At 33.9% G+C, this 25224-nt stretch overlaps 1 protein-coding gene across 1 annotated transcript; it reads right to left on the reverse strand.

Annotated features, from left to right (window-relative positions):
- Positions 1–276: 276 nt before the first annotated feature.
- LOC140451625 (uncharacterized) lies at positions 277–8383 on the reverse strand. Its single transcript, XM_072545470.1, has 3 exons — positions 6736–8383; positions 3431–3598; positions 277–566 (listed from the first exon to the last, which is right to left on the reverse strand). Exons 1-3 carry the CDS (start codon positions 8381–8383, stop codon positions 277–279), a joined length of 2106 nt encoding a protein of 701 aa, XP_072401571.1.
- Between the last annotated feature and the right edge of the window lie 16841 nt (positions 8384–25224).

A 25224-nucleotide genomic window follows, 5' to 3' on the forward strand; every position in this document is an offset into this window, starting at 1 on the left:
GTTAAGTTAACTTCCGAACTGTCACTTGTTAGTTTAAAAGCGCGTTCTCCTGGGCATGATACACAAAACAAGCAACAAGGATTTACAAGTCCAAAAAGTGGGCGTGGGCGTTGTAGTAGTCGGACGGAGTGGATCTGCAATTGATACTGAATCCAGACGTTTACTATCAGCATATTTCTTCCTAACATCTTGTTAACGCTCGTGCGTTTCTCTGGCTTGATTTAAGGTATAAGCAATTAAACGTAAATAAGGTGTCTACGAAGTTATCACTTTCAACTATACCTCGAAAATCTCATTGAACATCATCTGGGGTATGTAGTTCCCATCCAAAGTTAAAGTCAATATAATCAATTGGGTTTTCTGGTCATGGTTCTTGCGTTCAACCGAATTTGTAGCAGGGTGATAAACGGGAATCAGACTCTGACTAAATCCTAAAGGTTGAGCTACAGATTGTATGATATCACTGTCGAACTGTACTCCATTATCACTGAGAACTTCCCTAGGAGTTTCAAATCGTAACATAATCTCGTCAATGCAGTATCCGGCGCGAGATTCAACAGTCAAATCTTTAAGTGGAAAGGTCTCCGTCCATCTAGTGGAGGTGTTAACAATAAAAATCCACCTTTCTCCAGTTGACGTCTCGGTAATGGACGAAAAAGGTCAATAGCAATAGTTTCAAAGCGCTGGCTTAGAACTGGGGTTTGAAGTAATCCAGCGGGTTTCAGATTAGATACATTTTAACACATAATCGTTTACATCTTTGCGCATACCTATCCAAAAGTATCGTGGTATAATTTTCTGTAAGGTGCGCTCTACACCATAATGGGCAGCAAGAGGTGAATCATGAGTTTTTGTAATACTTCCTTGATGGAACATTTTGGCACAACTTGCTGAGGTTCCTCTACATCATGGTCAGGGAATAACGATATAGGATGTCATTCATAATAATATATCCCCTCTTACTCCATGTTTTGATTTCAACAGCACAACTTTCAGGAGTCTCAAAAGACTGATAGAGGCCACATATGTGTCAAATGACTGTTTTTCACGAATTTCTCTAGCTTCGGCTGTAGGCAAGTTAACAGTCACAAAACAAATATTACATAAATCTTTCTTGGCAGTTTCATCACAAATAGAGCGAGATAAAGTATCTGCTAAGGATTTTTTTTTTCTGGTAGATATTCAGTTTTTAAATTATATGGTTGTAACCACAAATGGTTGGGGAGTTTAATGACAAGCCAGTGTAAGGGCTGGTGGCTAAAATGATAGAAGATGATTCTATGTATCCAGGAAATTTCGAAAAAGCCCATACCACTGCTAGAGCCTCACGTTCTGTTGTATGGTAATTCTTTTGAGAATCAGTCAGCAAACAACTTGTATATTCCATTGGTCTTTCTGCGGGTCTCACCCCCCGGGGGTAAAGTTGCTTCTACTGCATATGAACCAGCATGAGTCCTAATGATAAATGGCTTCGTAGGGTCAGCCTGACAAAGTATAGGGGAGTGAGTCAATAGCTGTTTCAATTGGGTGAATGCTTTTCTTGGGAGGAGCCCCATTCTCCAGTTGATCTTTTGCGAGTAAGTTGGCTTAAAGCTTGTAAACATCGAACGACGCAGCACAGTGAGTGCCATTGGGTAACAATATAACTACCTCAGAAAGTTGGAAGCCAATAATATAGAACAATAAACCTAACAACTTTCTTTGGGAGCCAATTGTTAGGCCTCGTCTAGCCCACTCTCTCAGAAGGTCTTATCTTAAAAGTAAATCTGAAAGATGAGTATGGCTGGAACAAATAAACTAGGATATTAAATTAAAAAAAAAAAATATAAAAACTCACCTCATCCAAAAGAAGGACAAAAATTGGTATTAGGCCAAAAAATTAGAATAACACACCTTGTGTTAGCACTGTCGTATTTTTTTGAACATTTCCTTGCCATATAAAGCTTACAAATAATTACAAATTTTAAATAGCAAATAGCAAATTGGCAAGAATAAAATGAATATAATTATTAATAAATGAATTAGTTAAATTTTATTAAAGATACTAACTGCATATGGGACGAATTATGAGGTTAAAAGAAACAGGTGTGGAGGGGGTTATGTATGTATAAAAAAGAAATCAAATTATAAAAAGACAGATATAACAGACAGATGATGAACTAAAAATGTACCTACCTCAGAGAAGATTTAACGATATAAATAAATTTTAATTTATTAATAAATTAAACCCAAATGCACAAAGTTTTATGGCCCCCCGTTTACTAGATCCGGAAAGCTGCGAACTGCGATGGTGCGAATTCGGACGAAGGCCGTTATAATGAAATCGAGAGAACTCCGGTTGTCTATTGCCTCAGTATTCTTCCGAACTCTTTGGTGTAATTATAGCTCTACGGAATAATCTTCCTGATTCTGATAAAGAATTTTTCCTTTTTTAACAATCTTCTGTGATTCATCGACGTGTCAGGCAATATAGACGAAGAAGAGAAGTGTGGGTAAATCCTCTTTACGTAAAAAGAAACGAGTTTGGGGAATTTGCTCGTTTGTGGTACGATCTTTAAGTCGACGATGACAACTACTTCTTCTATTTTCGCATGAAAATGGATACATTCTAGTACATTCTTAACAAAATTCATGCTAAACTCGAAAAATTCTGTAATTTTCGAGAAACGATCTCTCCACGTGAACGGCTGGTTGTAACATTAAGGTAAGTGTACCAACAGACAAACATCACGCTCAATTTTTTTTAATAATACAATTATATTATTTTATTTTATACAAGTGATGGATTCGACTGTTACCTGATGGAAATTCATTTTATATAATAATAAAACACTGAAAACTTTGTTTTCAGTGTTTTACTGTATACAATTATTTGTAATATACTATCTGTGTAAATATAGCTTTAACTAATGTTAAATCCCAAACACAAAAACAAAATGTATTTATGTCATTTTTTTTATAAATTAACAAGTTAGATATTACATCCAACATCCAACGAGAAGTCTACAGTCACATTGCTATGGAACCAAAATCATAAATAAAACTCGATGTTGACTGGATGCTGACTGTACGTAGGCTTTGAAAATAAGCTGAGGAGGAATCACCGGAAGAATAATTTGGTGTACTTGAGTTCTTTAGCTGAAGTTCCTCCATAAAAACGTCCATCATCTTTCGGCGCACAATCAATTTTCTTTCTTTTGGTATATCGTGGAGATATATTAACAAACTCATAAAAAATTGATAATTGCCATCTAAAGTTTGTGATGATTTTTGCTCTAAGTACTTCATTTTTTTACTTTAAATTTCAAGGAGTTTTTCATCAAAGGGAGAAAGTTTGTTTTTTGTGCATCTTTCCTCTTAGGTGATCTTTTGAACAATTTCTAGACGCTAGAAGGGGTGGGTGCTTGCAGATGACTATCAAAATTCTCACCATGCGACACTGTAGTTTGAGAAGTTAAACGTAGATCGCCTTGATCAGCTAACTCCTCACCCAAATCATCACTTTTGTTTCCTTCATCGCTGAACGTACACGTATCACCTGATTCAATAAGTGGAACACTTCTGTTCATTCTTCTTGGTTTCACCGTGTCTACCAAAACTGAAAGTTGAATAAAAGGGCCATGATGATGGTTGACATGCATCTGCACCACTGCCAGTTTTGTTTTTTTTCTGTTTCGTTAATTCCTTAAGAAACGTGTCGCGTAGGCCCCTCCATTTCTTCCTAACTTCTTCCTCTGAAGACACACAGTTTCCCGCTCTATATTTTTTCACAGAGTACAGAAAAACCTTTAATTAAATAAATAAAAAAAAACAAATTTAAAATAGTAATTGCTTCTTTAGCTTTTATGGCTCCTGTTTTTTTATTGTTCGTAGTTTGTCTAAAACCCCCTAAACTTCTTGGTCATAAGGATAATACAAAATTATAAAATGAGAACTATTTCACCTAAAGGCACTATGCATCAAATTAATAATTTTCTAATTTTACACCCATTACATGGTTTTCTCTTTACAGGCACAGGTAGTCATGAAACTTGTGCAATTATATGGGAATCATTAAGCAATATATATATGGCATTCCCATCTGACGAAGAAGTTGATGAAATTTCAAAAGAATTTTTCAGAAACCGGAAATTTCAGAATTGTTTGGGATGCATTGATGGAAAGCACATTCGTGTCAAATGCCCATCCAAATCTGGTACAATGTTTTAGAATTATAAACAATTATTTTCTATAGTTCTGCAAGGAGTATTCATTTGCATCGATGTTGGAGCCTATAAAGTGACAGTTGGATATTTGATCTTTCCAACTTAAACAAACACCTTCAGCGTGGTGCCCCTCAGAGTGCACTATGAGAATCAATTATCTGACAGTGATATACGTGCTCCTCACGTGTTAATAGGTGACGAAGATTATTCACTTAAACCATATTTATTGCGTCCTTATTCTAAAAGAAACGCTGCCCCAGAAGAACATACGTTTAACAAACTTTTGTCTCTTGAGAGGCAAACTGTGGAATGTGCATTTGGTATCATGAGCAATAAATAGCAATTACTACTAAAGGCAATAGAGGTAACTTCAGAGCGAGCAGATGTCATTGTAAAATGTATTTGCTTGTTACATAATATAATTATTGATAAGGAGGGGTTTGCATCATTTCAGCCTCAAGTAAGTGATAATGTTTCCGGAAGTAATAGGAACAACAGATCCACTTATGTAGATAACAATAGATGCACTTTAAGAGCGTGTGAAGTGAGTGACACTTTTAAAACTTATTTTGTAAACAACAGTTCACATTAGAAATAGGCGGTAAAAAAATATAACCTCTCTATCTCTTAATTTTTAGAAACAATTAAATTTAAAGATTGTAAACGAACGTTTATATTTTTGACAATTACTAGACCGTAATATCAAAATAATAATGTCATACAATGGCATTAACTAACTACCTACTTCTTTTGTTCTAACATCGATTTAACGAATACGATTACGAGTTTTAATAATAATTGTAAATTACGCAAAAACTGAGACATCTAGATATAGTACATCCTTATACCATTCGAAAAAAATTTTTTTAATATAATAATTTATTAATATACATTAATATAAATTTAAAATAAGCCACATATCACACATGGAATAATTCAATAATGAATCTGTAAATTTTGAACACACTGTTAAACACTGTGAACACACATTATTGGTCAATCCTGGAAATTATTAAACAAATGTCCAACTAATTAGACATGAGAGAAAATTTGATATAATTGCTTAAATAATTTGAGAATGACTCCTCTTTTAAAACTCTACATTTTAAGAAAAGTCCACCTCACAATAAAAGTTGTCAACTACTTTATTGCTTTATTCGAATACGTTTCGCTTTTTCTTTTTAAAAGCATCATCAGTTCACTACAAATAAAAAAGATTTTAGAATATAAGTAAACAAACCAACAGGGTTCATACTTACAAAAACAATTTGTAGGGTTAACAAACTAAACGAGAGAAACGAAACAAAAAATACAAGTAAAACTGTAAGAACATTAGTTCATTTAATTTTAACTGATGGCTTCATTAGAACGTTGGTTTAAGCTCTTTCGAGGGTCAAACCACACTAATCTTTTCGATTGTTTTGGATCAGCTCGTCATAATTTTCACATGTGGCTTGTTTTCGTCCATGTGTTTCTTTGGAATGCATGGTGCAGATTACGATTCTTAAGGAAATTATCAAGCGGAACAGGGACGGACCTTTTAAACAAGAATTCATTTATTCCTTTTTCTTAAAAAAAAAAATAAAACAAACCAACAAAAAAAAAAAAGAAAAAAAAAAGGAGAAATTTGGAAAGAAAAATGGGATTGAAGTTACTGTCTTGTACGGGGTTTATTTTTATTTATTTTGTATGATGAGGGAGTGATATATCTGACTCAAGTTGTCGATGTCGGTTCTCTTATTTAGGGAGGATGGATGTTTAAGAATTTGACACATTTCAAGGATGGATCGCTTATGATGATTTTGTTGTTTGCATAGTATTTTGGTATTCGGGAAGTCGATACTGTGTTTGGTTGAAATGGCATGCTGTGCAAGGGCACAAGATGGTTTAGAAATCCTAATGTCGCTTTTGTGGGACGTTAGTCGACCTTGAAGGGAGCGGCTGGTCTGGCCAATGTAGCAGGAGTTGCACTCTGCACAGGGTACTTGATAGACGACATTAGTTTGTTCTAGAGGGGCCAATGGAGTTTTTGTCTTGGAAAATAACTTACCTAAGGTTCTGGTATTTTTTAAGGCTATTTTAACAGGTAAGTTTTTGAAAAGTTTGTTAAGCTTGGTAGTGATTTGTGGGAAATACGGGAGCGAAGCATATTTAGTGGTTTGTTCAGGAGTGAGGGGGGACTTATTAATCTGTATTTTGTTAGATATGGACGCTAATGTTAGCCCATTGGGTGTTTCGGTAATGGACTGCCCATAGCTTTTGGAATATAGAAATTTATTGATAAAGGATGCCGGATAGGAGTTATCTATGAGAATAGACTTCAGTAGATTGAGAGATTCTTCTTTGTAAAGCGGGTGTGTCAACATGTGTACTCTAAGGCTGAGGGCTTGTACCAGGTTAAGTTTGTATCTGACTGGGTGTGTCGAATGGTAATTTAAGAAACGGTTGCTAGCCATTTCTTTTCTGTACCAGGTAGTGACTAATCTGTTATCAGGTGTGCGAATGATTCGCATATCTAAAAACGGGATACTGTTATCAACCTCAAATTCACATGTAAATTGTAGGTGAGGATCAAAGCAGTTAAAAACTGATAAGGTGTCAACCGCCTTATCAGACGGGGTTGCTAAAATAAGATCGTCGACATACCGTTTTACAAAGGGAACCTGGAAATCTAACTTCTTGATACTGTCATTAATAAGATCATCTAGTACAAAGTTGACTAGAATCGGAGAAATCGTGGATCCCATAGGAGTTCCAAAAATTTGCCGATAATATTTGTCGTTGAAAATTAAATAATTGGTGTCAAAAATCAATTTTAATAATTCGGAAAAAGTTTCCCAAGATATCGGACTGTGGGGTTGGATTTGATTCCAATGGTTACGGAGAGAGGTTAGTACACTGGAAAGTGGAAGATTTGTGAACAAGGATACTACGTCAAAACTTACTAAGACAAAGCCTCTGGGTAGTTGATAATTGTTAATAAATTCACTGAACTGGAAAGAATCTGTTATGTTGAAGTCATTGTCATAATTGTATGCTTGTGACAAAATGTTCGTGAGGAATTGGGCTATATTTGTGTTAGGAGCATTTATTGACGATAATATGGGTCGCATACTTAGTTGTGGCTTATGAATTTTGGGGAGACAGTAAAATCTAGGAGCATAGCCATTGTAATTATGGAGGGATTTGGCTAGTTTCTCGTCAATAATTTTTTTGTTTTTTAGTTCAGTGATATATCGGTTGATTTTGTTGGTGTAGGTTGAAGTGGGATTGCGAAGAAGTGGTTGATAGTATTTGCTATCATCTAGGAGTTGCTGGCTCAGGTTAATATATTGCTCTCTCATCATAAGGACTGTGGCATTACCTTTATCACTAGTTAATACCATTAGGTCAGGGTGTTTTTTTAGAAAAGTGGACGCTTGTTCATAAATAAGATCAAAATCGGTTTTGGCGTTGGAAGGTTTATGCGAGAAGTTAGTGAGAATGTTATTGGCAGATGATCTTAATTTAAGAAGGTCATTGGTTTCAGACTGAGATAGTATGTTTTCTATGTCAGCTACGAAATTACATATGGAGTAGTCCTTGATTGAGGGTTGTAATCCGAACTTTGGTCCGAGAGAAAGGAGTTTGAGGACATTGTTGGGTATTTGAATGTCTGTGAGATTTTTTATCCATTTCTCGTGAAATGGTAAGAGATTGAACGGAGTGGTCCCAAGCTTGTTTAATTTGTTTTGGAGATGAGATAGAGATTTCTGTAGAAAGAAGTTATATTTTTTGCTTAGGGAAGATTCATATTGATCCAAAATGGCGGAGGGAAGAAGATGTTCAAGTTGGATGAATATGTTAGACATTTGTCGATGAATGAATGCTATATCGGAATGTACGGACGAAATATGGAAGTTCAATAATCGTGCTCTCACCTGCATGTTGATGAAATCAGCTCTTCTTATCAATTTGTTAGACAGAGAACCCATCGTAGACTGCATAAGGTGGTCGGTGCGATCACTAATAAAGTGTGGGTATTTCTTTGTCTTCCTGCATTGGACTAAAAAAGTCTTTTTTGCTTCGGTTCTCGCTAACTTCTCGTTCAGTTTGCTCCATCTCTTCAGTAGTATCGTACAGTTTAGGCCATAGTTTCGTCTGATGGTCACGAAAAATCCCTCTGTATATGTAGACATAGTAAAAAATACGACCGTTGATTAAATTTGGAATATATTCAATGGTTGAATAGCAGAGGTTTTATCGGTCAATAATTGGCAAATAAAAGTCGTCAACTACTTTATTGCTTTATTCGAATACGTTTCGCTTTTTCTTTTTAAAAGCATCATCAGTTCACTACAAATAAAAAAGATTTTAGAATATAAGTAAACAAACCAACAGGGTTCATACTTACAAAAACAATTTGTAGGGTTTTTTTAAAGATGTTATAAAAACTCTACGATAACTTAACATTAAAGATTAAAAACTAAACGAGAGAAACGAAACAAAAAATACAAGTAAAACTGTAAGAACATTAGTTCATTTAATTTTAACTGATGGCTTCATTAGAACGTTGGTTTAAGCTCTTTCGAGGGTCAAACCACACTAATCTTTTCGATTGTTTTGGATCAGCTCGTCATAATTTTCACATGTGGCTTGTTTTCGTCCATGTGTTTCTTTGGAATGCATGGTGCAGATTACGATTCTTAAGGAAATTATCAAGCGGAACAGGGACGGACCTTTTAAACAAGAATTCATTTATTCCTTTTTCTTAAAAAAAAAAACAAACCAACAAAAAAAAAGAAAAAAAAAGGAGAAATTTGGAAAGAAAAATGGGATTGAAGTTACTGTCTTGTACGGGGTTTATTTTTATTTATTTTGTATGATGAGGGAGTGATATATCTGACTCAAGTTGTCGATGTCGGTTCTCTTATTTAGGGAGGATGGATGTTTAAGAATTTGACACATTTCAAGGATGGATCGCTTATGATGATTTTGTTGTTTGCAACATACATACATACATATATATATATATATATATATATATATATATATATATATATATATATATATATATATGTATGTTCCTTAACGATTTAACGATTTCTCCATTAATGTTAAGAGTGACATCAAGAATCTAAGCGATATATACCACCTGTTACTTAAATCAGATACCAAGAACAATACTATATCACAGATTACTAACTTGACTGATATATCCATTAACAACTAACATACCTTTATAATTAATTTTCATTAACAAAAAATATATAACATTCCCTTGCTTTTCTTAGATACGTCTCAATAAGATTCAATAATACATGAACAATATAATATAATTAAATAAAGAAAATCAAAATAATATTTCCCTTTACTGGGATTTAAATTCATTCGTTTTTTACCAATGAACCTTAACGACATAAAGATTCATACGAACTAATAATGAAGTTGTCAGCGCTTGCGTTCTGGCTTAAACAGAACCTCACTTTTAACTATCTAAAAATCAAAAATTTAGTTATTGCCGACATTTCAAAGAATTACCTCCTTTTAAATGTAGTTGCATTGGGTTTTTCGATTAACCTTGGGTAAGCCTTTACGTGTCAAGTTCGAAGCTACCATACATTTCAATCCTTATAAAAAACTTTTTTTGCACATAGTAACAAAAAACACCAGTATGTTACTAGCAAAGTTTTTTAATATTCTAACTCTACAATTCTAAGTTACGGTAAGATCAATAATGTTTTAATAGATAATATATGGTAGCTAATTATAATTTATTCTCTTTCAGCCCTGAAGAAGCCAAATTAATTCTCTTTGGCGAAAACGTTCGGCGAAACAATTGATACACATTAGAGTATTTCTTGCAGATTTCCCCAATATTTAAGAGTTTACTATATATATATATATATATATATATATATATATATATATATATATATATATATATATATATATATATATATGTATACTATATATATATATATATATATATATATATATATATATATATATATATATATATATATATATATATATACATTTGCTATACAAGAGTAAAAATATTTAGATCAAAGGACATCATACTGTAGGTATATTTATATACATTAGTGTATTATTGTTGACCATTGCAAGATATTACTATTTCATTGTTTTCTCACTCTAGACAGGAGTTGATAAATTCAGTCTTATTCAAATTCCCAAAATCTGTTATCGATGTTACATTTTGGCAATAATTTATGAAAAGCTTGAATATCAAGGGGATGAATGCTGAGATTTTAGTGTCTTCTATTGTTATGAAATAAATGTTAAGTAACTGGATATTGTTAAAATATCCATTTATTGTGTGTCTCCACCAGGTTCGTTTCCAGGTCAGAAGATACATATATATATATATATATATATATATATATATATATATATATATATATATATATATATAATTATGTAGAGGAGATTTGCCATGTATGGAATACCGTTTTGTATTTGGTTGGTAATTTTTTGGCTCTTAAAACAATAAATACACATCAATGTTTTGTGTATCAGAATTTAATATTAAAAATAAGAGAGTTTATATACCGGAATAGTCAAAAAATCATTTATGAAAAAGGAGAATTTTGTACCTAATATGAAATATGTACATAATGTACATAATATGTACCTAGTGTGGAATACGGTAACATGCATATAAATAGAAAAATAATATTAAAAATAAAACATTACACATTTTAAGACATTCGTTATTTTTGTTTCTTAAATATTAGGTTTTAGATGCTTTCTAACCCTTGCCAAAACATATTAATTGTCTTTGCAAATCTCGCAAATAAAGATATCAGTTTTACATCCGAAAGGTAATAGGTACTGTTCTCGTGCTGAAAACAAAAACAAAAAATTAAGCCATAGCACAAAACATCTATGGGAAAGAAGAACAAAAATGAACTATGAATCTTGAATAAGAGAATTAAAAATGAGGTTAGAGAGGACCTGAGACAGAAAAAACATTTACAAATTAAGAAATGATCAGGCGCAAATCATTCACGATCGCGATCAAATTGTGAACACTAGAGAGAATTTTTTATAACCAACTATACAATGAGCAGCAATGTATCCGGAGTGGATCATTACTAAAAATAATTAATCAGGGATCTGAAATTTTACCGAACATAACACGTAATGAAGTTCGAAGATCAGTGCAAAAAATAAAAAAAAAACAATAAGTCTCCCGGAGGCGATGAAATAGTGGCTGAAAAAAGGTTATTGCAGGTCATTGCCAAACTATTCACTAGATGTCTGCAAGAAGTAGTAACACCGACTCAGTGGCTTAACGCAGAAATTATCCTACTTCATAAAAAAGCGATGCTACCGACCTCAGATACTACATATTTATAAACTATTTACAAAACTAATTACGAAACAATTAAAAAATAAATTAGAGTTTTATCAGCCCATAGAACTGGCTGGTTTTAGAAAAGGTTACAGAACAAACGATCACCTATTGGTAATAAAAAATCTTAAAGAAAGATGTACCGAATATAATAAACTACAAGCTTTTTTTATTTGTGGATTATGAAAAGGTTTTTGACACTATTAATCAACAAAAAATGTTGGAAGCTTTGGCAGAATGCCGAATTGATTATTGGTATATACATATAATTAAACAGATACCAAAACACAACAGCTACTGTTAAAGTGATCGTCAAACACAGAAATTCCCGATACAAAGTGTGGAGTACGTCAGGGAGACATCATATCACCGAAACTGTTCACTACACTTTTGGAATATAGCAAAACTGACCGACAAGGATATAAACATAAACGGAGAAAAGCTTAGTCACCTGAGGTTTCCGGATGATATTGTGCTAATAGCTGATCGGATAGATGAGGCCAAAAAACGTTTAAATTAGCTCTACCCATCCACGCTAGAAGGAGAATTAAAACACAATCATAATTTTTTTTCATGAAAAAGTGTTTTAAGTTTAGTAGGTGTCTTATAGACAATAGGGCGTGTTGATCACGATTTTGTGATTCGTTTTTAGCCAGCACGTCAGGTTTTCAAGGAAAATGTGTTTGAAATTTTTCATAGAATCTTCCAAAAACAAAGAGAAACTAATTTTAATAAAAATTTACACTGCAAAATTAAGTTGTTCATAAAAAAAACAATGTAGTATAATCTACGTTAGACAACTGTTGGAATAAAATCGTTCTCTCTGTTCGTGAAAACTGAGGTTTGTAGTTTTCTTTTTGTGGATTTTTGTGAGTGAGTCCTTTTTCAAGGTCCAGCAGTAATCAGCCATCATTTTATTTCTTTGGTAAAACCTATCCATCTCCTTTATGTCTTGATGGAACCTCTGTCCCTGTTCCTCGCTGACAGCTCCAAGATTTTCGGAAAAATAGTCAAAGTGTGAATCTAGAATATAAAGTTTGACGCTCATATTGCATCCCAGTTTTTTATAATATTCGACCATGTTAGCTACAACTTCTTTAAAGTTTAGAAATTTGTTTTTTCCAAGAAATCTTCTATGACTTTTATGAAACAACTCCATGCTTCAGATTCATCCTGAGTCATTGCATTCTGGAACAATCTGTCCGGTTTTTAGGTTCGAATTTGAGAGCCTACAAAAATTTTTTCTTTATGTATAGTTTCAGAAGGGTGTAGGAAATTTGTGACCATAGGTATTTAGAGAAGTCACCTGGTTTATTTAAACCTTTAACAAACTGCTTTATCAATCCTAACTTTATGTGAAGGAGAGGCAAAAGAACTAATTTTGGGTCAACTTATGCATCACGCTACATAATTTGACATTTTTTATACAAGTCTTTCCCTAAGTCGCCATTCTTTCTCAACGTAATGTAAATTTCGCGATCGACTATCTCACTTGCACAAAAAATATGGATACTTTGTGAATCCAGACTGCTGACCCAAAAGCATGGATATTATTTTGAGGTCTCCACAGAGTTGCCAACAATATTCGCTATACTTTATTTTATTCAACAACAGCTCAAGATTCTCATACGTTTCTTTGACATGTACGGAGTGACCAACAGGCACTGAGGCATAAGTATTACCATCGCGCAACAAGACACCCTTCTGACTTCTCTTAGAAGAATCAATAAATAACCGCCATGATGTGTAATCGTAATTGTCAGCTCCTAGTTTCATGGCTACTTCAGAAATATTATTATAATATACCAGTGAACCCTCTTGAGAGAAATATTTCGCGAACTCTTTTTCATGATGCCTATACGACGAAAATGTGGTTCTTGGAGCCAACAGATTTTTATCTTTTAATCGTGATCCAATTCCCTCACTAAGTCATTTAATTCAGCTTGGATAAACTGTTGAGACTGGTTTATATCAGGATAGAATTCGTCTTCATCGGTTTTTTCGTTTGAACTTTCATCTAATGATTGCTGTTGGATGGTGTAAAGAAAATGGAGATTCCTGGTCCATGAGGTACAGGTTGTTTAGCAGACTCTAAATCAGGATAATGAATTGTATGTTTATTTTTCGAATTGAAACCCTTGATATCGCAGGAGCAAAAGTAACAGTCGTCTCCATGGTTTTTGGTACCTTCCATACCATATGAATGCAGAAGAGTAAAAAGCTATGTGCATCTTTTGTCCATTTTCTTAACAGCTCTATACAGTGAAAGCATACTTTGTGTAGAGCCCAAGGTTTGTCCTGATCCCAAGCTTTACACCGAAGTAAGCTTGATAAGCTTTTTTAATAAATTCTGTTATGCTTCGTTGATGCTTTGCTACTGCTCACCACACACGTAACAAAATATATCAGGACTATTTATACACTTTTTTAATGAGATTATGACGCACTAAACAGAAAACAAAATACAACTCGATGCTATAAAAAACTGACGCTAACTAACTATTTCGTAAACCACTGCCAAGTTGATGACATCGGCAGTATTGCCATTGGAATGAAATAAACATAATATTATATAAAAATAATTATTTCTATCGATGTATCAAGAATTTTAAAGAAATAATTTTAGTGTAATTTACGAAATATCAATAAGGTACTTCTTTGCTCTAGTACAAAATCTCTCACAAGATTTTTTAAATTTTGTGAAAAATCTTGACGTCATGGGCTTAAACCAAATTCATATTTAGAGTCAACGTATTGTTAAGGAGACGTATCAATTTCAAAACACCAAAAATCATGTCGACCTGTGAAATAAATATATCTTAAACCCAGATGATGACAAATCTTCTAGTCAGCAAACATATATGCGTGGAAATAAGATCCATAGACGAGGTAATGGCCTATAAATACCTAGGTCACGAGATTCGCATAAGAAAAGAGAACCAGACCGTTTAGTCCGACATACCAATATGTCTTAAAAGAAAAACTTCTAATCAGCGTGTTTTGCCAGTATTGACTTACGGATCGCAAACGTTGACCATGACAAGGAGAACAGTGCAAAAGATCCGTGTGGCTCAAAGGTCGATGGGATGTGCTATGTGTCATTACGGGCGTTCACTACGAGACAAGATCCCAAACCACCAGCTGCGACGAAAATCAGGAGTGGCTGATGCTGTATAGAATATCAACACTGAAGTGGAACTGGACAAGTCTCGTTTGAATTGATCGAAACAGATTGACAAAGCTAATACTGGAATAGAGATTAAGAGGTGATGCCTCTCGAAGCAGATTTTGTCCACCAACACATTGGACTGACGATCTAAAACGTTGCCATATAAATTGGATGCAAGAGGCACAAGATCGGAACAGATAAAAAATTATGTCTAGCAGTGTACAAGCGAAGATTAAATGATGCGAATTCGACATATTTTCAAATTCTGTTTTAAATATTTTTAATATTAGAGCCATCTGCTCGTAATGAAAAAATATTCCTAGAACTTCAGAAAACTGAATTTCGAGTAATTATAGATGTTTTCACTGCTGAACAGTGATCACTGAAATCATCTTTGTAAAATGCAGATTCTGCGAAAATACAAAGGAAATGGCAGACCATATTTTATTTAACTGGAGCGCTAAATCATTAAATACCCGAAACAGGTCTTTTTGAACCTGACCAGGTATCAAGCGTATCTCTGAAATGGATAGTAAGCTTTTTTTGAAACCTAGATATATTGGACTAAACATATATGTAGAGTATACAGAAAAGATCTTTCAAGTTGCAATGTTAGGAAGATCTACGAATCTACGTGTAGAGTTGCAATTTATGTAAAAGAAAATCTTAAGTATTTTTCTCTTAATCTAAATGGATAATGTAATGTAGAGCAAAGTTCAGAGTTTTATGAAATTTATGTATCATCAATAAAAACCAATATTTTAACTGTATACAGATCGGGTAAGGGTGACTTTGACTTGGTTTTAGTGAATTTTGAGAATGTTATAAAGTCCTTGCTTAGTAAAGCAGACAAACTGATCATACTTGGTGATTTTAATATAAATTTTAAAATTGAATCAGACCCTTCTTTTGATATTCAAAATCTGTTAATATCTTTTGGTTTAAAAGTAACTATAAATGATTATACTATAATAACATTTCAGTCTAGTAGTTACATCGACAACATTATGACAAAAATTTTCTGAAAATATCTACAGAGTGGGCGTCTTTGAACCTTGTTTTTCTGACCATCCAGCTCAATTTTCATTTATTGACTCTGAGTATGAAGTAGTTGACACCAATCAAACATTTAAATGGTTTATTACTTCTTCTGGTTTACAGAAGCTCAAACTTGTTCTAGCTAGTGCCAAAGATGGACTTTTTTTATGATGCCAATAATGATCCTGATTTTTTAACAGTCTTTGTAACCGAAATTTACAGCTTAATATTAAAGCATTTTCTACTAAAAATAGTACGACAAACTGCTGAAAAAATACCTGTGCAATGGTTTAATAACGAATTAAGGTCTTACAGATCTAATCTTTCTCTTATTAAACACATTGCAGATGCCACTAAGGATCCCGATATGTTCAAAGTATATAAACAACAAACATTTGAATATAATTGGCAATTACAAAATGCTCAAAAGTCAGCTTACTGTGATTTTATTACTAATTCCAATTATAAACCTAGAGACTGCTGTGGAAAATAGCAAATTTCAAAAGAAACAATACAAGATCTAGTTTGGTACAACCTGATCTACCTCCAGACGAAATAAATCAATTCTTTATTACAATTGTAGAGAATATAATTACATCTCTTCCCCCTTTTATTACAGATGTGCTCTTCAATTACAGAAATTATCCTTCTCCGAGCAAGTCTGTTTTTTTCGTCCCGTTCTGGAAGAAGAGGTCTCTCAAATAATAAAGTCTCTTAATAATACCAATTGTAGGGACGTTCACGAAATTAATAGCAAGATTTTAAAAGAAACTTACCAAAAAGATTTAACACCTCTCACTCATCTTATTAATTTAATTTTATCAACTGGAGTATTTCCAGAAGTACTAAAATACTCAAAAGTACTACCTATCTATGAAAAAGGTGATTCCTCAAAAACTGACAATTATAGATCCATAAGAATTATTTCTACTTTTGGGAAAGTGATTGAAAAGGTTATCAAACAACAATTTTATTTCTATTTTGAGTCCAATAATTACTTTAGCAACTCACAACATGGGGTCAGAAGTGCTCGTTCCACTACGAACGCGGTATATAATGTTGTGAGCGATGTGATTGAGGAGCTTGTAGGCGGCAATCGCATATTATCTATCTGTAAAACGTGGAGTCCCACAAGGTTTGGTCTTAGGACCTCTTTTGTTTGTTATTTGAAAAAATAAAGATAATTTAAAAATGTTTTACGAGAATGTTTCTGCTAAATCTAGCACATGGTTTACTGTAAACAAACTGAAACCTAATTCGATAAAGCGCAAAACTTTGTTATATCTGCAAGTAATTTCCATAATGATCTAGATAACAAAGAGACTGTTAAAATATTGGGAATAACCATAGATAATCGACTGAACTGGTCGGCTCATATTTCACAACTAAAGAAAAAGACATCAAGTTCATTATTTGTTATTAGCTAACTAGCAGGGGTTGTCAACTTTAAAATACTAAAAAAGACATATTATCCTTTATTTCACTCACACCTTAACTATGGATTAATCATATGGGGCAATTTAACAAATGCACTTTAAATTTTTAGAATGCAAAAAAAGCTATCAGGATTTTAGCAGAGATTAGTTATCTAGAACACTGGTGGCGGAGTGGCGGAGAGAAACGTGTTCAGTGATGTTTGGGTGGAGAAGTAGTGGACTACTAAGGCGCAGGGGGGTCAGAAGGTGGCGTGCCTGTGCAGGCGATGTTTCTGAAGCGCACAAGACGAATTTGGGAGAACTTTGCCAAGCATACCAAGGAGGTACTTTCTGCTTAACAATGTTCTTCCATTCTGCCCTGTCGGATACTTTCCTTCGCCACTGCCTGATGTTCATAGTTTTAAGATCCCTCTCTACGTCGTCTATCCATCTTTTACGGGGCCTTCCTCTTGTTCTGTTTCCTTGGGGCTTCCATTTCTGGACTACTTTTACAGCTCGATTATCTGGCATACTTTCTAGGTGACCAAGCCAGTTTAGTCTTTGTGACTTTACAAATCTGACAATATCTGCGCTCTGCATTAGTTCATCCAGCTCGTGGTTCATTTTATTTCTCCACGAACCATCGCTGCATTGGGTTGGTCCAAATATCTTCCTTAGTATTTTGCGCTCAAATATTCTCAGTTGATTTTCATCAGTGGTTGAGAGGGTCCACGTTTCACATCCATATGTGACCACTGGTTTGATTACTGTTTTGTAGATTCTCAGCTTAGACTCACGATTCAGTAACTTACTTTTCATTAAGTCTTTGTATGCATAAAAACACTTATTACCGATAAGAATCCGTGCTTGTATTTCTTGACAGATGTTGTTGTTGTCATTTATTATTGAGCCTAGGTAGGGAAAAGTGGAGGCATATTTGTAGGTATGGTTGTCTACCTTCAGATTCTCATGTTCATTCGATTTTGTGCACTTCATATATTTTGTTTTGCTTTCATTTATATATAAGACCAAACGTAGCAGCTTCTCGTTTCAGTTCTATAACTTTTTCGCTTAATACCCTTTTGTTGTGGCTTATTATGGCAACATCATCCGCATATGCGCATATTTGCATTGATCTTGTATTAATACAGCCGTTTATATTCAGTTTTCTAACAACAGCTTCTAAAGTTAGATTAAAAAGTGTTGTTGATAAGGCATCACCTTGTCTAACTCCATTTTCAATATCAAAAGCCTGTGTCATATCTCCATCTATTCTCACCATAGCTTTGGAACCCTCCAGAGTCATTCGTATAAGTTTAACCAACTTATTGGGTATCCCTAACATAGATAGTTGCTTTAACATCTTTTGTCGATCTACTCCATCAAACGCCTGTTTGAAATTGATATACAAGTTGTAAATAGGTAGGTTATATTCAACACATTTTTCATGTATACCTCTTAACATATGTATTTGGTCTATAGTTGACCTCTTTGGTCTGAAGCCACATTGGTATTCACCAATAATCTCCTCCGAAATCGATTCCAGGCGGCTGTATATAATTCCTGATAATATCTTGTAGACGACATTTAAAACTGTTATGCCCCTATAATTTGTACAGAGTCGTTTATCTCCCCCTTTGTACACAGGAAATATGATTCCTACTTTCCAATCTTCTGGGATGACTTCTAGTGTCCATATGCGGTCGATTAGTTTATGGATACGCCTCCATAGCGCATGTCCACCATTCTTTATCAGTTCTACAGTTATTCCATGTGTGCCAGGTGCTTTGTTATTTTTTAGATGTTTTATGACGTTTATCGTTTCTTCCAATGTTGGTTGCTCAACTAGTTGTTCTGCTATGTGGTGAATTATCTCTTCATATTCGTTTTGTTCTTTTTCTGGGTTTAACAGCTCTTGAAAATGCTCCTTTCACCTTTTCATTATTTCCTCTTTCTCGCTGGTAATTGCCCCATTTTGGTCCTTGCAAACTGTTGATCTTGTCATGTATACTTGGGTGCATTGCGTGGTTTCTTTGTAAATTTTCTAGTCTCTCTTTTGTTATTATAATCTGTAATTTGTTGTATTTTTCTATTCAACATTTCTCTCTTTTTCCTTCTGCATATTTTCTTTGCATCTTTTCTGAGTTCTTCATATGCCCTTCGATCGGGAATCCCTTTGTAGACATCTTTGTCTAGCTATATTTTTGCTATTTATTACTTGTTGGCAATCTTGGTCAAACCGTTCCTCGTTTTTTTTGCTTGAGGTTTCACCTAATGTTTCCTTTGCCATATTTGTAATTGTCTTTGGATAATATTCCATTCTTTTTCAATGTTGTTTTGTTCTCCTCTTTCATTTAATATAACTTTTATTTTCTGCTGGTACTCATTCTTCTTTTTAGGATTTTTAAACATATATGTATTCCATTTTCTTTGTTTGGCGCCTTTCTGTTTTCTTACCATTGATATTCTTTGTTTATCTTCGATATAATCAAGAAATGGTCCGAATCGCAATTTGCGCCTCTATAAGTTCTAACATCTGTTACGGAGGTTGCCCACCGCTTAGATATTAATATGTGATCAATTTGATTAAATTTGTTAGTACCAGGTATCATCCAGGTTCCTTTATGAATATTTTTATGAGGGAAACACGTACTAACAACTCTTAGTTTGTTTGCCATTGCCAACTGTGCCACTCTTATATCGTTGTTGCTGGTAATACCATGTAACCTACGCTTACCAAAGGATTCTGCATATATTGGCTCTTTTCCCAGCTTCGCGTTCATATCACCCAGGACTATAACTGCATCTTTTTTCTGTGCGTTTTCACATTCTACTTGTAGTTGGTCATAGAATTGATCGGTTACTAGTTCATCTGCTGCTTCTGTTGGGGCATGGATATTAATAATTGTAATATTATGAAATTTTCCCCTTAGACGTATTTTGCATATTCTTTCAATAACTGGAGTAAAACCAAATACTGACCTGCGGCATTTATGGTTTACCATAAAACCCACTCCAAAGTCTCCTTGTCTTTCTGCTCCACAGCAGTACATACTGTATTCTTTTTTATTTATGCAACCATGCCCTTTAAATCTGATTTCTTGGAGAGCTGCTATGTCTACTTCGTACTTCAATAGTTCCTGTGCAATACTTTGCATTTTGCCTGCCTACAGCATGGTTTGGACATTCCAGGTTCCCAGTCGCAAATCCATCATTAAGTCCTTATTCCGTAGCTTTGGTCGTTGTCCGTTGGTCCGTCCGGTTAGTTCATTGTTCGTAGCGTTCGTGATAGCTGAGTTTAAGGTGAACAGGTTATCGGTCTATTGCACCCGAGTCCAGTGTCAGGGCTGCTGGCTATAGCTTCTGAACAAGCTATGCTTTCTCTCTTTCTCGTCCGCCCTGACCCTACCTTCCAATGGGGTTGGTTACCCAATCTCCAATAGGGTTGCTCAGGTTTACCGGGGTTCACCCGTGTGATCAAGATCACACTTCTTGGAGGTGAGGATAGGAATTGAGTAGGAGAGGTTAGAGATGTTATCTGGAAGCAACATCTTGTATTGCGCCTCACTACTCCTTTGAAAAACACAAGATTAATTACCAAAATACTTACATTAAGCGATAATGAAATTGGTCATCTCAACAAAAAATAAATTCTTAACTATCTGGATGGAAACTAACTAAAAAAGTTTAAAAGTAAACAAATATGTATATCGGAAATAAAATAAAAATTTCTGAAAGTAAGTTCCAGAAGAAAGTTAATGTGAGAGATGCCTTCAGATTATTAATCAATAATAATTTTAGTTTTATTTAAATAGTATTAGAATGATATTAGCTAAAGTTACAAATGTAAAGGTGTCCTGTGTTTACGATCGACAGTATATTAAGAAATCAATATCAAGTTTAACCTGTGCCAAGTAAAAAATGTTTGTAGAAATAGTTTCGACAATCAATGAAAGTGATAAAAAGATTTCCCTTAAATAAAATTGTGTTTTTTATTTGAAATCATCGGCCTCTTATGTTTCTTATTCATACCTTTAATATTAAAGGAAATAAAGTATCAGAGCAGCTTTTAAACTTGTATTAAAAGATAATGAATTCCGTGTTTTATCCACCTTGTACACTCAGAATTCATGAGGAACCTTTTTAAGTTGACAAATGACACCTTGCTCCATTGCAAATGGCTTTTCTACTTCAACATAAGAAACTAAAAACCGTTTTGTAAATGTAAATTTACATAAAATGTATAATAGCGTAATTTGATAATCTGTGTGTAAAGTAATATTGAATAACTTCAAGAAAAACATAAAAGACGAAAAAAGCTACACTTTTTGTTATTTTTCCGGCAACAAAGGGTGTATAGTATATAGAAAGACAAGAATGACAGGGTGCTTGGTTCGGCAGTACTCGTGCACTGAATAGTAATGATATTTTCTCCAGGAAGGCGCTACTCAACCAACTTAACGGTTATATATTTTAAGAAGTCAATAATATTTTTTTTCAGCTTTGCATTGCAAACAATTAAAAAATATTCTAAAGATATATAAATAGTACCAAAATCACAATTACCGTTGACATAGTCATATTAAAAGAATTGTCGAATAACTGCCAAAGTTTTTTTTTATTGTATAATGGCTTTGGCATAGCCAATTAGCCAGACTATTTGTGGTAGTTACAATTTTTGATTTTATTACCTAAACCTATTTATAATTTAAATTTACAGGGAGTAATATGTTCGTATACACATTTGTTCAGTTTTTGACATACTCGTATTTACAATTTTTAATTTTATGAGGTACCTAAAACTACTTATACTTAATTTAAATTTACAGGACGTTAAAATATATTCGTAGATACATTTTAATATCTGCTTATTATTTGAAAAAATAATGGTATTTAAATTGACAGGCAATGGTCAATTTAACTCAATTAGTTTTTCATAGATCATTTTGATACTTTGTCTGTACTGTCCACACTACAATATAAGGTGCTGTAGATCACCTACTTTACCACAGGAGCAATATGGGTGATCAGTGATACCTATGCTGTGTTTGTATGCAGGAGTGAGTGCGTGGTTTGATCTTATTCTGTTTATTGTTTTTATAAATAACCTATTTGGCTCATATTTAATCCATCTCTCATTGGGAATTAGTGGTTGGCAAGTTCTAAAGTTTATTCCAGTTGTACTTTGGTTGTATGAACGTTGCCATCTTTGTTTGCAATTGGTTTTACTGATATTATCTAGGTCTGTTACTAGTAGAAGTATGTTGTCAACTTCTTCATTTCCTAATATTCCATATTATTTCAGAGTGTCCTTTTACCCAACAAATAATAATCGAGCTACCTGCGGAAGTAATATCATAATGTAAACTCTTTATTTCTATCTCAATATGGTTTAGATTTTTTGTGGTTTTGATAAAAGTGAGTTTATCCACAATGCTTCTACAATCGGTCAGAATGATATAATTATTCATACCAATAGAGGCTATATATTTTATCGCAAGTAATACAGCTGATAGTTCGGCAGTATATATTGAAGCTTCAAATATTTAAACTGAAATTTTGAAGTGTAAATCTTCTATCCATGCAGCTTCGCTGCTCTCGAGAGTTTATTGAACTGCTTTCGGTTTTTGTAGCGATGTACTTTTATCCAGACGTCGCTGATTGGACTGTGGGAGTTAAGGCTATCGCAGTAGTTTATCCAACTTTGTTTTTTTTTCTGATTTTAAAAGTTTTCTTTGTTAATGCATCCAATTTTTTATATTCAATTAAATTATAAATATTGGGATTTGTTTTATGCTGTTTTACGGTTATTTGCAGCTGTTTCGCAGTTATTATCCCACCATGGTGTTAAAATCTTTTCTGTAGGATATTTTTTATTTTTTGATACTTTTGGAATAGCAATGGTTGAGCATCGGTTTATTTCATTAACTAATTCCTTATAAGTTTGAGGAAGTTTTTCTGAAGGAAAGTTGAATGAATACAAATTCCAATTTGCTTCATTTAGATTCCATCTTTTATGTGTATTGTTACCAAGTGGTATTACTCGTTTGGAATTTTCCAAGGCGATGGTCAAGGGTAGATGGTCAGAGCCATGTAGATCCTGAATAACAGACCAAGTTAATTTAGATATAATGTCCTGGGTGCAAATAGTAGAGGAGTAGAGGCCTTCGAAATGTGGGCTTACCGACGTATATTACGTATATCCTGGACTGAGCACGTTACCAACGAAGAGGTACTACGCCGGATAGGTAAAGAGAGAGAGGTAGGAATAAGTATAAAGAAAAGAAAGTTGGAATACTTGGGTCACGTTATAAGATATAATAAATATAGAGTACTACAACTGATCGTTCAAGGGAAAAGAGACAGCTGAAGGGGTCCAGGGAGGAGAAGACACTCGTGGCTCCAAAACTTGCGGCAATGGTTCGGATTGTCATCTGCTGAACTATTCAGATCTGCCGTAAACAAAGTCAGAATAGCCATGTTGATTGCCAACGTTCGGAACGGACAAGGCACATGAAGAAGAAAGAAAAAGGGTGCAAATTGTTATGTCGATTGCTGATGGACTGAAACTTAGTGCAAGAGTTGGAGAACCATAATTTAAGTATAATAGATTACATTACTCTATGGCCTCTAATAAAACTTAACCATAAGTATCATTAGTTTCGCATCCCCATGCCATGTTGTGAGCGTTGAAGTCCCCTCCAATGATGAATGGGGAGGAATGTATTGAAAAAAAATGGATCCATTCTTCAACTGTTACTCTAATACGTGGTTCTTTGTATTGTAGCATTTACAAATTCTTTGGTATATAAATTCCTTGATATATATATATTGAAATCCCCTCGTATATGTATTAAATTGAAATCCCGTCATATATGTATTGAAATAACGAAGAATGATTTCAGTGTATTTCTCTTTACTTTCATACAAGTTAAAATACGCAAAACGTATTTTCAATTCCTCTTAGCGTCGCAAAGTAATATAAACACATTTTTAGCGTTTGTTTATGTTTTACAGATGTGCACGTCCTCGGTATTCTTTTGCGTTTCATATTCTGCGTTTTAAATAAATATTTCCGTCAAGTGTTTTGTTATTTTAAGTTATGCGAATGAATTTTAAAAGATAATTGCTCATTCTCACTTGGGCCGCTGTAAGAGACAGTCGGCTTAGGTGTGGATCCAAATTTTACATCAAATTTGCAATGTTCCTCGTTGTTCGTCTCTTTTCATGAAAAATATGTAATGTATTGTGGCAGTTAATGGTTCAGTTAAAGTTTTAAGTGATGATTGGAAGAATCATCGTTTCCATCCTCGTTTTGTTTCTCCCTGGTTGTCATCCCAGACTTTTTTGGCAGTTTGGAGATGAATTTGTTCGTGTGTTCGTTACAGAGAGATTGAAGCCCAGTTCTACCCCAGAACCACCAGTCCAGTTACAGAAAATTCAAAGTGTTTTAGTGAAAAAGCCAGGTAACTTTTTGTTTCAAATTTTAAAGTAAAGACAGACATTTTTTTTCTAAAGTAATAATTGCTTTCATTAAAATTTAAAAATTGTAATATTTAACATTGTAAATCTTAGGGCATGGTTAGCTGTCATTTTAATTGTTGTTTTAAATTTAATGTTAACATAAGACAGCTCGCTTTCGTCCTTTTTAAATTGCTAGAGGTATTTCCTGTTTCCTTGTGTTTTGTTTGTCCCAAGAGATTCACGTTAGTACCCCTTTGTTTCATTTTTTGTAGTTGCCCCAATCCGACCCCTTGCCATTTACTTATCCGCGACCCCAGCTCTCCAAACAAACCCTGAGTGCCGTTCGCACAAGTATCGATTATTTTGCTTGCCCTATCTCCTCCCCAATAATTTCTGTCCCTAATTTTCTACCCCTTATAATAATACCCGATGTGGTAGGCAAAATATTTCGTTACAGTATATGGATATTATATGTATAGGTTTATTGATACGAGAAAGTTTAACAGGCATGCATGTATAAGTAAAATTATAATTATCTAATAAATTTATTTCGTCTGTAATTATTTTATCTTT

Source organism: Diabrotica undecimpunctata, chromosome 10, assembly GCF_040954645.1.
Source record: "Diabrotica undecimpunctata isolate CICGRU chromosome 10, icDiaUnde3, whole genome shotgun sequence".
Lineage (NCBI taxonomy): Eukaryota > Metazoa > Arthropoda > Insecta > Coleoptera > Chrysomelidae > Diabrotica > Diabrotica undecimpunctata.